This window comes from Astatotilapia calliptera, chromosome 4 (genome assembly GCF_964374335.1).
Source record: "Astatotilapia calliptera chromosome 4, fAstCal68.1, whole genome shotgun sequence".
NCBI lineage: Eukaryota > Metazoa > Chordata > Actinopteri > Cichliformes > Cichlidae > Astatotilapia > Astatotilapia calliptera.
Window position 1 is genome coordinate 756,240 of NC_137425.1, and position 14,184 is coordinate 770,423.

The 14,184-nt window shown below is 49.6% G+C and overlaps 1 protein-coding gene across 1 annotated transcript; it reads right to left on the reverse strand.

Annotated features, from left to right (window-relative positions):
• Nucleotides 1-962: 962 nt before the first annotated feature.
• On the reverse strand, nucleotides 963-13,591 carry nr1d1 (nuclear receptor subfamily 1, group d, member 1). Its single transcript, XM_026163835.2, has 8 exons — nucleotides 13,184-13,591; nucleotides 7,849-8,118; nucleotides 7,676-7,764; nucleotides 6,427-6,571; nucleotides 5,698-6,338; nucleotides 5,437-5,622; nucleotides 2,850-3,060; nucleotides 963-2,193 (listed from the first exon to the last, which is right to left on the reverse strand). Exons 1-8 carry the CDS (start codon nucleotides 13,212-13,214, stop codon nucleotides 1,973-1,975), a joined length of 1,794 nt encoding a protein of 597 aa, XP_026019620.2. The 5' UTR covers nucleotides 13,215-13,591; the 3' UTR covers nucleotides 963-1,972.
• Nucleotides 13,592-14,184: the final 593 nt, after the last annotated feature.

Sequence of the window (14,184 nt, forward strand, 5' to 3'; positions counted from 1 at the left end):
GCCTATAGTTCATATGAAATATATTTTTCATTTGTTTTAATTAATAAGTCATCAACGTGTCTCGTTTTTATATGAAACATTAAACATTTAACCTGAAATTACACATGGAATATTTTTTCTTTTCTTCTCATACTTTACAGTTCACAGAGAGATAAATATGTGTGATGGTGAAGAGACGATGTTAGATGTTGTATTTCAGTGACTGTAGTGCAAGGCACAAAAACGCCACCAGAGGGCAGACTGTGCCGCTGAGCTCAGACCCACTGGAATATAACCCTAAACACCTTTATATTCCACTAATAAAGGTGAGCTAGGTGACACAGACGAAGCTTCGTGTCTAAATAAACTAGAATAAACCCAACATGGAAGCACTGAGAGCTGCAGTTCCTGTGGTGCCCAGCAGAGGCAGCAGTGAGTCAGTCCCATAGACTTCCGTGTCAAAATAAACTCATTATTAGGGGCGTGGTCTCTTTGACTGACGGACGGATGGGGATTTGGCGCTACTTAAATAAAACTGATTGTTCAGTTTTCAGATTTTTTAAAAAGTTTTTACTGTAGTAAAATGAGTTTTTGTGACTGTTAGTCCCAACATCATGAGCTGCTTTACAGCCTCCTCAATTTTGATTTGGGGCGTGAAGAGAGCACATACAGCTGCTGCGGTACAATAACAGAGAGCTCGAATCAGGCTCTTCTACAGCTACATCACCCACTCTACAGCTGCTGCAACTACAACCAGCAGCAGCTTGAGTCTGTGACATCAAACCCTGCCACTACAGCATCTCCACCAGCCGCTGTAACTGACTCCACCTTCTCCTCCGCTGCTGGTGGGTAAAATGAGCTTCGCTGAGAGAAAACTGAAGGTCGTTTTACTTCAGCTCCGACTCGTCCAATCATCAGTCCATCGCAGTAACGTCTTTATGATCAGTGTGAATATTATAGATTCAGGACGACTCATGTGTGCATATATTTATATATCATTTTTATATAACGTCTTTACAACATAAACCACAGATTAAAACACATCAGAGATCTTCTTTCATCAGGTGCACTTCCTCGCTCGTACATACTTTAATAGTCACGATATCTGCACAGGCATATATTCATATTAACCAAAAATAGTTGTGTACAACAGATCTCAGGGAAACAGTTCAAGTATAGCTGGATCTTTGTGTTCATGGCTATGTACAGTTTCTTTACAGAACATCAGCTGCATAAGGTTTGTCTGAGGCGTCGCCAGGTCACGCCCCGCCTCCTCCATCTCTGTAGTAGGTGGAGTCATCATTCCGGGCGCTCCACAGTTTGGAAGTTCAGGATGAATCAGTTCGTACTGGAAGAGTTTCTGTTTCCTGCAGAGTGGAAGTGGAGGCCGCCGCAGTCAGAGATCGCCGGCCGCTGAAAATCGAAGGAGCTGATCCCAAAGTCCTTAAAATCATTAGAAGCAGCTGGATGCGTCCAGATGTTTGAAAGAGCTACTTTTAGTGTGCATCTGTCTCCAGCTGGGAAAACTTTCAAATTAAAAGCGTCTGAACTCATCATGAACGTTAACGAAGCTAAAATCAGACAGAATGATGACATCAACAGGAAGTGGAAGTGAAGCTGAACGAACAGGTTTGTCCTGTGTGAGCTCGTCAGTTAGCGTACTGTCGTCGTCCACGTCCTTCACGCTTCTTTCTTTTGTCTTTCAGACTTCCTGCTGGCGACGCTCCAGTAAAGTCAAAGAACTGGGCTGGCTAGGCTAAGCTAACGGATTGGGCTTACACAGGTTAAAATAGTGTGGTTTAAAAATGGCAGCCTGCTCCTTTAAAACATCAACCAGCTGTTTTAAAGCAGACTTTTATTTTGGCGGGGAGACGCATGTCTTGCAAAGTTCTGCTGATGACATCATCATCCTGCCAGTCCGATGCGGTCTGGATGACGCTGCGATGTTAAGGGCTGGAGAGCGTGGCGATGCGGTGACATCGCAGTGATGTCATCAAACGTCGATGCGGAAGGACAGCAGCTTCTCAGAGTGCATGTTGTTGAGCGTCCGCAGATCTGGCAACTTCAGCAGCAGTTTGGTGAAGCGCGGCGAGTCCACGTCGAGGTGCTCGCTCTCTGGGGCGACGGGCGACTTGTTGACCAACGAGCGAAGAGCGCGGATCAGATTCTCCTGCAGCTGCTCCACCGACGCCACGTCTTCGATGCCGGAGCGGTCTGAAACCACACGGAGAGGGCAGGTCAGCGAGCAACGGGCAACCACTACATCTGCAGCAACTGCAACAACTGTTACGTCTACAACTACTGCAACTGAACCAAACCCGGTGACTACTCCACCCACTACATCTACAGCAACAGCTGCAACTAAACAGTTTAAAAACAAACTCGACATGTGCAACTTCGACACACAACAACCAAAAATTATTAACTATGCAACTAAACACAAGACATCAACTACGGCAACAACATCTACATACGCCGCTGCTACCTAAATCACTGCAACCACGACGCTTCACTTACAGCAACAGCTTGAACAAACGGTACCTTTTGCAACTACACCAAAACTTGGCACAACCTGCAACTCAACAAGTTGGTGCAACTACAGCAGCAACATGGAGAAACGTTTCTCCTCTGAAAACATCCAGATGAAAGAATCAACTTTTAGCGAGTTCCTTACCTGGATGATTGAACGTGCATCGAAAACAACAACAACAGCTAAACCACACAAACTCGGGCTACACCTGCACTCGCCGTAGTTATGTGCTACAAACAGGAAGTTGATTTTCTATACTTCCTTCTTAAACACTCAACACGTTGCTTAAATAACTGCGATACGTTTCAGCTAATCTACGGCGGCGGCGATCTTTGCTCACCTGCTGACACGAGCACCACGGCGGTGAAGAGTCCGAGCTCCTCGCTGTCCAGCTCCAGCGCCGCCAGCTTGTGGCTGAAGTCAAACATGGCTCCCAGCAGGTCCCTCATGCCCATCGCCCGCAGCTCCTGCAGGTTGTAGGTGGCGCCGGAGACGAACGTCACCGTCTGCTCCTTCATGTTAAACAGCGACGCAAAACGCACCATCAGCACCTGAGACAGGAAACAAGGACGGGCAATCAGTGAAAGCGCGATGATGTCACCGACACATTTAGGTTTCATTCAATCTCAGCCTGACACGAGTTTGAGCAACCAACGAGGAGGCGTGTAACTACAGCAACATTACATCTGCAACTCCTGCTAATAGATCAACATCCTCTGCCTAGAAAACTCGCCACATCCAAACTCCTGCAACTAAACACAGCAACTTCAGCCAAACACCGCCCATTACAACTGCAGCAACACGTTAACTCCTGCAGCTAAGCCAAATCCTGCAACAACAGCAACTCTAGCAACCACTACGTTGCAACGTATGCAACACTTGCAACTGAACAACAAGCAACTAGCCTAAGGAGCTGGGAAAGAAAGCTTTCGTGACGTGGGTGACTGCAAATCTACACAGAAAACAAGCAACTGCAACACAAACTACATCTGCAGCAACAAGTAAACATCATGCTGTAGCTCCAGGACTACATCTGCAACATTTTCTGTACCTACAGACAATGCAGCATGTTCTGGCTCCTTAAGATTCGCCCCTCATGTTATGTAGTGTTATATAAGTTCATGCAATCTTTATTTGTTTCTGGCACACTGTTCATTTTATTTTGACATCCTACCAGAAGTGCTATTTCTCATTACTTCCTGTCTAGCGGGAGAAGGACAGTTTGCTACCCCTATGGCACATTCATGTATTTCAACAAAGCCATGCGAAGCATCCAGTCAAATAAATCTGCCAGAAAGGAACAGCGCTGTGGTTTTTCTACATGGGAAGATGGTTGTCCATCTGTCTAGTTAAGTGCGAGGGCAGAATACAGCAAAGACTGCGTCTCACAATGAAACATAATGCTGCAACTAAACACGGCAACTCACTAACTTAACCAAATGCTGCAACAAGCAACTGCTGCGACCGCTACGTCTCCATGAACAAATGCAACTAAACAGCAACCTGAGCTTCAGATCTTTGACCTCGGGAACGTTAGTGGGAGTTTTTAAACTCGCACTCTTGTGGACTCGAGGGTGAACTCAATAGTTTTTTCAAAGGTCAGAGGTCATTTCCCTAAAATGTGCTCTGATTGGATGACAGTGCTGTAACTGGCTGAGTGAGAAGACATGGTAAATATCTAGAGGGTGGGTGCAGCGCCCCCAGTTTGCCTAGTGGTCAGGTCGGGTACAGCATCTAAGGAATCTCAATCAACCAACTGACTATGTGCACGTTAGCATATGCTACTTCCGGTGTGGAAACTCCTGTGGGGAGCTTTGTTTCCGGTGTCCTATTCGCGCCTGGTTTACGGTCCAAAACAAGTTAAGCAAATGAATGAATCAAGCGGCGATTTACATTTCTATAGATGTCTCGGGCATTTACCCAACATATCTGTAAATGATGTTCATCGACTTGTCGATATTTTCCCCCCGCGCCTCAGAGCAAAAGAGAAAAGGGATTCAGATGTTATATTTCTCAGCTGTCCCTCGTTTATCGCGGGTGTTATGTTCTAAAAATAACCAGCGAGAGGTGAAATCAAGGAGCCAATTTTATTTTTTGACGGTGCAAACGTTTGGTGGACATCGTGGACATACAGCACTGCACTTCAGTCACACTGCTAGCATCGATGCAGCGATTCTGTACTGTACAGGAGAGACATCACGGAGGAGATCGTCTGCAGCGATCAGGACGCAGGACACAATGTGCCGTAAAAAAAAAGCATGCAAACTTGCAATCTGCGAAACAGCGAGGTGAAAGGTGAACGTTATAGCGAGGGACCGCTGTAATTTTGAAGGTAAGTCACAACATACCCTTCGTACATACTAATGTATAGAAACCGTTACCAGCAATCATTCATTTTTTGTGTGGCTTTTTTCACGGTTTGTTAACATGCTGTGTAGGTGTGTACTTGACTAGCTGATCTCGACATAACGGGGAAACATCTGGTTTGACTGTTCTTCACCTGTAGTTTGAATGCTGAACATTTGCCTGTTTAAATCATAAGACCAGTCACTACACAGAGATGTGCTTCTGAGTGTGGACGATGTGTCTTCTGCTGCAGTGATGCAGTTCTGCTTGTGTTGAGTGAAGTAAACAACTGATCGATCTAAATGCTTTAAACGTCAAAACTGATCATTAGATTTTTTATGACACAGCAGCGGTGAGTGTTCCCAGCTTCTGCTCTTTGTAACTTAACGCCATCTTTCTGTTTTCGAGTTTTGGACATGATGTTGGAGGATATCTTCGCAGTAGCGATTGACCGCAAAGTAAAGCTACCGGAAATGTACAACCCCACATCCGGTCTCAAACCAGGAAGTTAGCATTTTCTCGTGCACAGGGTCAATCAGCACAAACCTCGCCCACTAAACCGAGTGACATCACAGGTTCACCTCAAAGGTGCCGGCCTTCAGCAGGGCCACCTGGTCGTTCTGGGACAGACCGCTGAATCCTGGGATATGTTTGGCGAACTCTACCACCTCCCTGACGGCGGGCGTGAAGGACAGCGAGAAGTCCTCCCATATCTGCTGCGGGGTCTTCGAGGGGTCGGCGTGAGGCTGCATGTTCATTGGACAAGCCTGCGGAGACAGGACAGCACCGTCAGCCAATCAGGTGACATCTTGTAAACCCTCCCCCAGTGGATGAGCTCTTACCAGCACGATCCCCGTCTGCTTCTTCACTGGACAGCGCTGCTCCTGGGTCACATGACCAGCGGGACCGCTCTGCTGGCTTTGCCTCCCGTTGCTACGGTGAAGATATGTGCGGCTGTTTTCCGGTAGGTAGCACTCTGTGGCCAGGTTGTTATTGTGGTGGTAGATGGTGTTGAGGCCGTTGGCATGGTAACCGTTTGGGCAGCGGTTGGGCTGCCAGAGCTCCGCCTCCCCATTGTGGTGGACGTGGTTATTGGCCAGCTTGTCGTGAGCGTATAGGAACGTCTCGCGGTGAGCGCGAGCAATGGCGCTAATGGTGGAGTCCATCCCGGGGCTGGGGGGTGGGGAGCAGGAGGGGGAGGAGCTCTGATGGGAGGGAAGAGGCGGTGGGGAGGAAGAGGAAGCCGAAGCAGGCGGGGAGGGTGAGGAGGGGGCTGGAGGCAGGGCTGAGGGCTGAGGCCGGGGGGCGATGGTCACCCCCGGGCACGGCGAGGAGGAAGAGGATGAGGAAGAGGAGGACGACGACAGGCTGGCGAGCTGGAAGTCGCTCTGCAGCTGGTTGTTCACCATGTTATTCATGGCGCTCTGCATCTCGGCCAACATCCTCTGCTTCTCGCGCTTCGGGATCCGCCCGAAGCGCACTGCTGTGGACAGAAGAGGAAGAGGAGGAGTTAGGTCGGATTCAGAGTGTGCGGGCTTGCAGGTGGGCGTGCAGGTGAGGCGGGCGCTCACCGTCGCGGCTCATGCCCACAGACAGACACTTCTTGAAGCGGCACTGCTGGCAGCGGTTCCTGTTGATCCTCACGATGGTGCAGCTCTCGTTCTTCACGCACTTCTTGTACTGGATGTTCTGCTGGATGCTGCGGCGGAAGAAGCCCTGCAAGACCAGACACGCCCACACCGTCACCTTCAGCATCATCATCGTCTTCACCACCAAGCCCCAAAACTGCCAAAATCCGCGGACTGTATATCCGGTCTTTAAGTCTGACGTCATTAGCCGCTTCAGGTTCCAAAGCCAAACGAACACTGCGGCATCACTGAGAGTTAAAAACTGTCTAAACTCTTTCATCTGTAATAAAATGATCAGCGTTGCTGCTTTACCAGGTGTAACAGTTAAGTTTAACATCCATGAAAACAGAATTTATTAAATTTAACGGAGTTAGAAGTTAGCAGGAAGCTAGCGGAAGTTAGCTCGCTAGCTTCCACGCAAAAATAGCATGTTCTGACTGAGAGATTTCTGAAACAAATTCAAACGTACAGCTCTGTTATCACTTCCAACATAAATGAAGACAGAAAACTAAACAGCAGTGACGTTTGTAGGGTTACTGAAGTTGGGCTAGCTGGTATATAATGATGTGCTACGTGACCGCTAGCGACACAGCTATATTAGCATAAACACAGTGAAGCTGGAGGATGAACGCTAACTTTCTTCCACTCGATAAAAGTTAACGTGAAGGTTCCTGATGGTCAGGAACAAATGTAATCGCACGGCAGGATGCTGTAAAAGGACCAAACTTCAGCCAGGAGAACAACTGAGATAATCCATCCACAATACGAGGTTAGTCATTCATATACTGCTGCCTGGGCTGGGCTGTAGCTACATCGTAAGGTTTTAAAAACTGAGCTTTAAAATGAACAGTGGTAATAAAAGCCGAGAGAGGCCGACAGGGATCACTGACTGTTTTTAGGGGCTTGTTCAGATTAAACAGAACAAGATACAAAAGATTAAAACATGTTAAAAACACAACAGCCTTAATAAATGCAGAGTAGTTTGGACTGAAGCTTCATCACATCATCACTTAAAGCCTGTGTGCATGTGATGTGTGTGAATAAAGAAATAACGCATTTGAAAATAAACAGGAAGTAAATAACTCTGAAATATTACAAAAACAAAAAATAAGAATAACAGTTTTAGATTTTAATTAATTAACACAAATACTATCATTGAGTCGGTAGTTCCATTGTGTGTGTGAGATCTCACCTTGCAGCCTTCGCAGGCGTGCACGCCGTAATGGAAACCCGAGGCGACATCGCCGCAGACCTTACAGAGCAGCACCATGCCGTTCAGCTCTGAAACACAGTCACATACAGGAAGTGACATCAGAGGTTCCGTTCAGCTCAACACACAAACATGCAAACGAACTGCGTACTTACTGGTCAGACTGGCCACAGACTTGCTGGGCGACGTCCTCAGAGAGCCGCCGTCGTCGCGGCCTCGAGGCGAGCCTCCCGCCGACGAGGAGGCCGAGGAGGACCCGTCGTCTCCGGCTGACCCTGAGCTGGAGCCGGAGCTGAGGAACGGCAGGGTGAGGGAGGAGGAGGAGGTGAAGAAGGACTGGGAGTTGGAGTTCTCACTGTACATGGAGACCGGACTGGTCCGAGTGGGAGAGCCTCCGGAGGAGCCCACGTAGGAGATCACGCCTCCTGCAGGAGAGCAAGGGGAGGTCAGAGGTTATTGACAGTGGTGAGGGGGAAGCGTTCCACCTCTACTCCTCGAACGCTCTGAGCGACTTGGTTTTACTGCTTGTACACATCACAGCCTCCTCCTACAAAATAAAAGCCTGTAAGTGCTTATTTCTGCTCTTTGTTCTGCTCGTTGTGCAGCGCGACTTTGTACCGCCGCTCAGCAGAGGCGGGATTTAGACTCACACCTTCTCAGGTTTCATCAAAGCACCAGTGAAAGCTGCCGTGAATGTTGGTCTGCCGCCGAGCGGGCTCAAAATGAAGTGATCGGCTGCCACATGTGCACAGCGTCTGAGAGCGACTGTTTGCAGACCTGTTGCCTCCCATCAGCATCCTGTAAATCACGTGAAGCTCTGAGCAACGATTTCATCAGCAGCACATGCAGACTGTGACCGCTGAACACGATCGGTGCAGCGGCAGGTTTGATCTCTGTGGGAGGCTGCAGTCCTGTTTTTACCGCCGTGGCTTCGATGGCGTTGGACGTTATGTCAGGACCACGCTGCAGAGATGGGCCCTCTGTTTTGTAGTGTTCCCAAAATATTTGAATTTATCTGATTAAGTATCAGCTTCTGGTGTCCCTGTATGACACAATATCACTAACTACCTGACCCCACTGAGGTTGGGACAAACACCTTTCACCTCGTGACACGCAGCGACCTTCACAGAGCATTAGTGTTGACTAACGATGTGTTTGTTAGTCAACACATGGCGAGGAGTCAGAAGCACTAACAGGAGGAAACCCCTGATTCTTTGTTTGTTATGAGAGGATGATGTTTGTCTGCACATGTCAGAGCTGCACGTGACACACACACACACACACACACACACACACACACACACACACACACACACACACACACACACACACACACACGACCAGTGCGAGCTGTGATCACCTTCATGTTCTGCTGCTCAGACTCAGGCTGAATGTGTGCTTTGTGAGTCTGTGCTCACACACTCACACAGCAAGGCCCGCTGCCAGCTCACAAACTGGGTCACCAAGACAGGAACAAGGAGAGCAGCCGCCATCATCTTCACGCTACACGAGGAACCACAGCGAGCTCACAGACCAGCACAGACACTCAGACAGAGGACTCAGCGTGGAAATGCAGACACAAACGAGTGCTGATGAAGGTCACGTGACGTGTTTATAAAGCTGCACATGGCCTCTGAGCGTCTGACCACAGAAATATCCGAGCTGTGCTCATGTCTGTGCTGAACCTGCTGCCTCCCTCCTCCTCCCCTCCTCCCCCTCACGCAGCCTCGGCGGGAGGCTCGTGTGTACTCCGTGGTCACGCCCCTGAGACACGTGCCTGCTCCACTCAGACGGCTCTGCAACGGGACTGGAGCGCCAGAGGCCCGCCCACACCCACGCCTACCCTCCCTCTGCACACACTCTCACGTTCCCGCCATTCATCTCTCTCACACACACACACACACACACACACACACACACACACACACACACACACACACACACACACACACAGATCTGCAGCGTTTTCTGCTGCAGTAAAATAAGATTCTTCAGCTTAAACGTGACCTCCTCCTCACTTCCTGTCATATATCTGCTGTTGCTATGGCGATGTTCATACTCAACAATCTAGAGTTTCTCGTAACGAGCTGAGTGTGAGCCAAGACTGCAGACTGCAGACCTCTATGACATCACAGAGAGTAAACTTGCTGATCCCAGAGGATGAATGAGAGCCTGCGGAGTCAGCCCAGAGTCAGATACAGAAGGATTATTATGAACTGTCAGTCATGCAAAGCTGCTCACAGTCCAAGAATAAGAAGAGAAAGCGAAGAGGAGGGGCTTGTTTTTGGACTGATTCTTCTACTCCCAGAGCACACACACGCACACTGACACACACACACGCACACTGACACACACACACACGCACACTGACACACACACACACACACACGCACAGTGACACACACACACACACACTGACACACACACACACGCACACACACACACACACACACACACACACACACACTGACACACACACACGCACACACGCACACTGACACACACACACACACACACTGACACACACACGCACACTGACACACACACACACACACTGACACACACACACACACACTGACACACACACACACACACACACACTGACACACACACACACACACACACACACACTGACACACACACACACACACACTGACACACACACGCACACTGACACACACACACACACACACTGACACACACACACACACTGACACACACACACACACACACTGACACACACACGCACACTGACACACACACACACACACTGACACACACACACACACACTGACACACACACACACACACACACACACACACACTGACACACACACACACACACACTGACACACACACGCACACTGACACACACACACACACTGACACACACACACACACTGACACACACACACACACACTGACACACACACACTGACACACACACACACACACACAGTGACACACACACTGACACACACAGTGACACACACACTGACACACACAGTGACACACACACACACACACACTGACACACACGCCGTTGGATGTGTCAGAGAACATTTTGGGGCTGGTGTCTTGCCCCAGCCTGGAGGAGCCAGGGATTGAACCACCAACCTTCTAATTGGCAGATGAGTTGCTTCGTCTCGTGAGCGACAGCCACTCAGAGATAATTAAAGCTGAAACCGCAGAAGAAGAATAACCTTCATCTGACTTCATCAGTCACATCCTCAGAGGAGCAGTAACCAGCGTGCCCTGCAGGAAGCTCCACAAAGTGCATTCTGGGTAATCTGCAAAGGCTCCTATCAGACTGTGGGATAAGAAAGCTTCATTTCACCTCCACCTGACAACAGCATCATGCTCCAGCTGGGAATCATTTTCTAATAAAGTTTCCCGTTAGCGCTGACGCTCGCGGTGGTGACGTGGCACGTCTCTGCTGCTCACGAGGTCTCAGGACAGATCACATGATCTTCAGGCCCTCGTGAAGGTTTTAAACGATCCGTGCTTGGAATAAGACGCTGTGCTTCCTTCAGGCACTGTGCTGACCTCCAGAGGAGAGGATCCAGCTGCTGACACATGTTCGCCCTCTTTGACTGAGCGTAAACGCGTTTCATCAGGGTCTCTGCTCACCGTGGGAATTTCAAAGTGGCTAACGGCTAACGACTCGAGGTCGAACGCTGACGTGTCCTGAGAGTCTCTCTGACAGTGCTGCAGTGATGTTTTACTAAACGTTCTCTAAGAACCCTCTTTATCACCTTTTAAGTACGTGTTTAAGCGTCACGCCGCCATGTTTTTTAAAGTTGGTCTGAGGTTTGTGGGCGTGCTGCAGGGAAACGTGTTAGCTGAACTCTGAGCTGACAGGAAGTTCTGTGAGAGCGAGCAGAGCGGCGCTCTATCCTGGGGATACAGCAGGAATCCTGGATCAGGAATATCGGACTTCGAGCAGACATGGAGACGCTTCCATAAATCACATACATCATTCACATCTGTTTTATTCCCTCACTCATTCACACCTCCCTCCTTGACCTCACTCCCCTCTGATTGGCTCCTTTTGTCCCAGAAATGTAAATAAATCAGCTGCACAGGTACATCGTCTCACCTGTCGTGTTCGTCACTGTGTTCAGGTTTTATGTCGAGTTTTATTTGTCGGTTTACACTTTATTACATCATGTGATAAATATATTATTGTTATTTACATCAGTAAGCCTGCAGTCTGAAAAAACTCCTGAGGGATTATTTTAACACAGATTCATGTTTTTGTGTTCTTGCGTCTCCCAGCAGCTCCACGTCACCGCGGTCAGCTGCAGGTGTCTGTGGCGAGGTGTGTGACGTGTCTCTGTGTACGGCTCAACATCCTTAGTGGCATTTGAATAAAACTCTGTGACTCCTGCCTGAAACAAGCTGAGTGCAGTCTGTGCTGCTGCAGATAAAAGCCACACACAGAAACCAGCGCTCAGCTGTGTTTGTGTTGTTCTTGTCTGCGCCAGCAGGGGGAGACAAAAACACCCAAACTGCAGCTTTAACAGGTGAGGACAGGTGAGAGCCGGACTGTAACTACTATCATCGATGAACCATCAGTGTGTGCTAAAGATCCTCATCCCGGTCATCGATCAGAATCAGCCATGATCAATAATCTGATCACATACAAATACAAACTATAAAAGTGCAGAAGAAGAGAGCAAAGGCTCCTGACGTCAGCGAAAATGAGCAAACGTCAAACCACGTGACTGTGCGCAAATCTTTAAATGTGATCGTGTTTGGAGCACACAGGGGGAGGAGCCGGGGGAGGAGCAGCGGAATTATACAATGAGCTCAGGCTCAGTGGCAGCCAATCACAGCCCGCGGAGCTCCGTGAAAACATGGCTCGGTTTGCCGGTCCATGTGAACCGGCAACTGGCGCGAGCGAGCACGTACACACACATTACTGCGGGTCCACCTGACACCTGTCCACCCTCCGACATGACCGCTGTCACTCTGACCCACTTACCCGAACACACGGGCGCAGTCACGTACACGGTCCCCGTGACCACCGCCGGACATGTGCCAAGCGGGACCCGCTGTTCCCGAAACACGGCCACGGACACCTGCTCACGGGGACTGCAGTGAGGGCAATGCGGGGTCCAGAACCTGGTCTGGACCTGAACCCGATGCTCCCGCCCCCCTCGCTAAGAGAACCTGTACCGCGGACACAAACACCGGAACAGAGGTTCGCGCGCCACACAGCCGCAGGTGCTCAAAGCTTCGACCTGTGGTCCGATACTAACGATACCAACAGTTTACTCATCGACCAGTAACCTGCTTGTCTCAGCCTTCACCCCGCGCTGCTGCCAAACTCCATGTGAAATTTGACAACTTTTAAAACTCGACCTCTGAAGCAGCAGCAGAGACCCCCACACTGTTAAAAGTCAAAATAAATGTGCCGCACGCGCACAGCGTCGCTCTTATCAGCTCTAATGTAAGCGTGAGGTGCAGAGTAGGGGACGTATTTACCTGGGTTGTTGTTGTTGTTGTTCGTGTCCATGGCAGCGGTGGTCACTGTGACATCCGAGAAAAAGTCACACACGCGACCCTCGTTTAAAAGTCCCAGAAAGCTACCGCTGCGCACGCATCCCAGGCTCGGAGACGTGGGAGAAGAAACCACCACAGAAGAAGAAGCGGGGTCTTATTCTGTGAATTCAAACTACTGCTCCTGCTGCACGCGGAACCAAGCGATCCGTCCTGCTGCACGCGCGCCTCTGTCTGCCTGCCTGTGTGTTTTGAAACAAGGCGCGCGCGCAGCAGGACGCTGATGATGATGAATGTGCGGGGGCCGCCGTGCCCGCACGCGGCAGAAAACGGGACCATGTGACCGCGGGGAGAGCCTCGTGCCCCAGTGACACACTTTCCCGCCCCTTCTCTGCGCTGCAGCCGCTCGTTTAAACCTCCGAGCACGTGGAGCCGGCTGCTCCTCGCACAGGGGCATTCTGGGATTCGTAGGCGGAGATTTTTTTTGTAGTTTTTAAAACATAATTTTAATGCTTTGACCAATCATTTAACGTTATTTATTACTACTTATATTTATGATGACTTATTCTACTTATGAGCCAAAAATGGACTCCACATCCTCCAGACTAACGATATCAGAGCTCAGGTCAAAGCCTGCAGCTCTCATGGGGGGCATCGGAGCTGACAGCTGGCACATCTGGAAAGGCTCCATCACTGCTCAAAGGTATAAACAGGTGTTTATACACTGCTCTGACACCTGCTCCGTGCTGACGTGTGTCTCTGGGAGGCCTTCGTGTTAGAGCAGAACAACGCTAAATCGCAGACTGCATCTGTCCCAGCCGCACGGCCGCTGAACCGGCCCGCCTGCAGTCCAGACCTCTGACCAGCAGACAACATCTGGAGCATCATGTAAGCAACAACAGGACGAAGCAGAGCCAGGACTGCTGAACAGCTGGAATCCTCCATCAGACCATCGCAGACTGATGTTAGAGAGGAAACATGGAGCT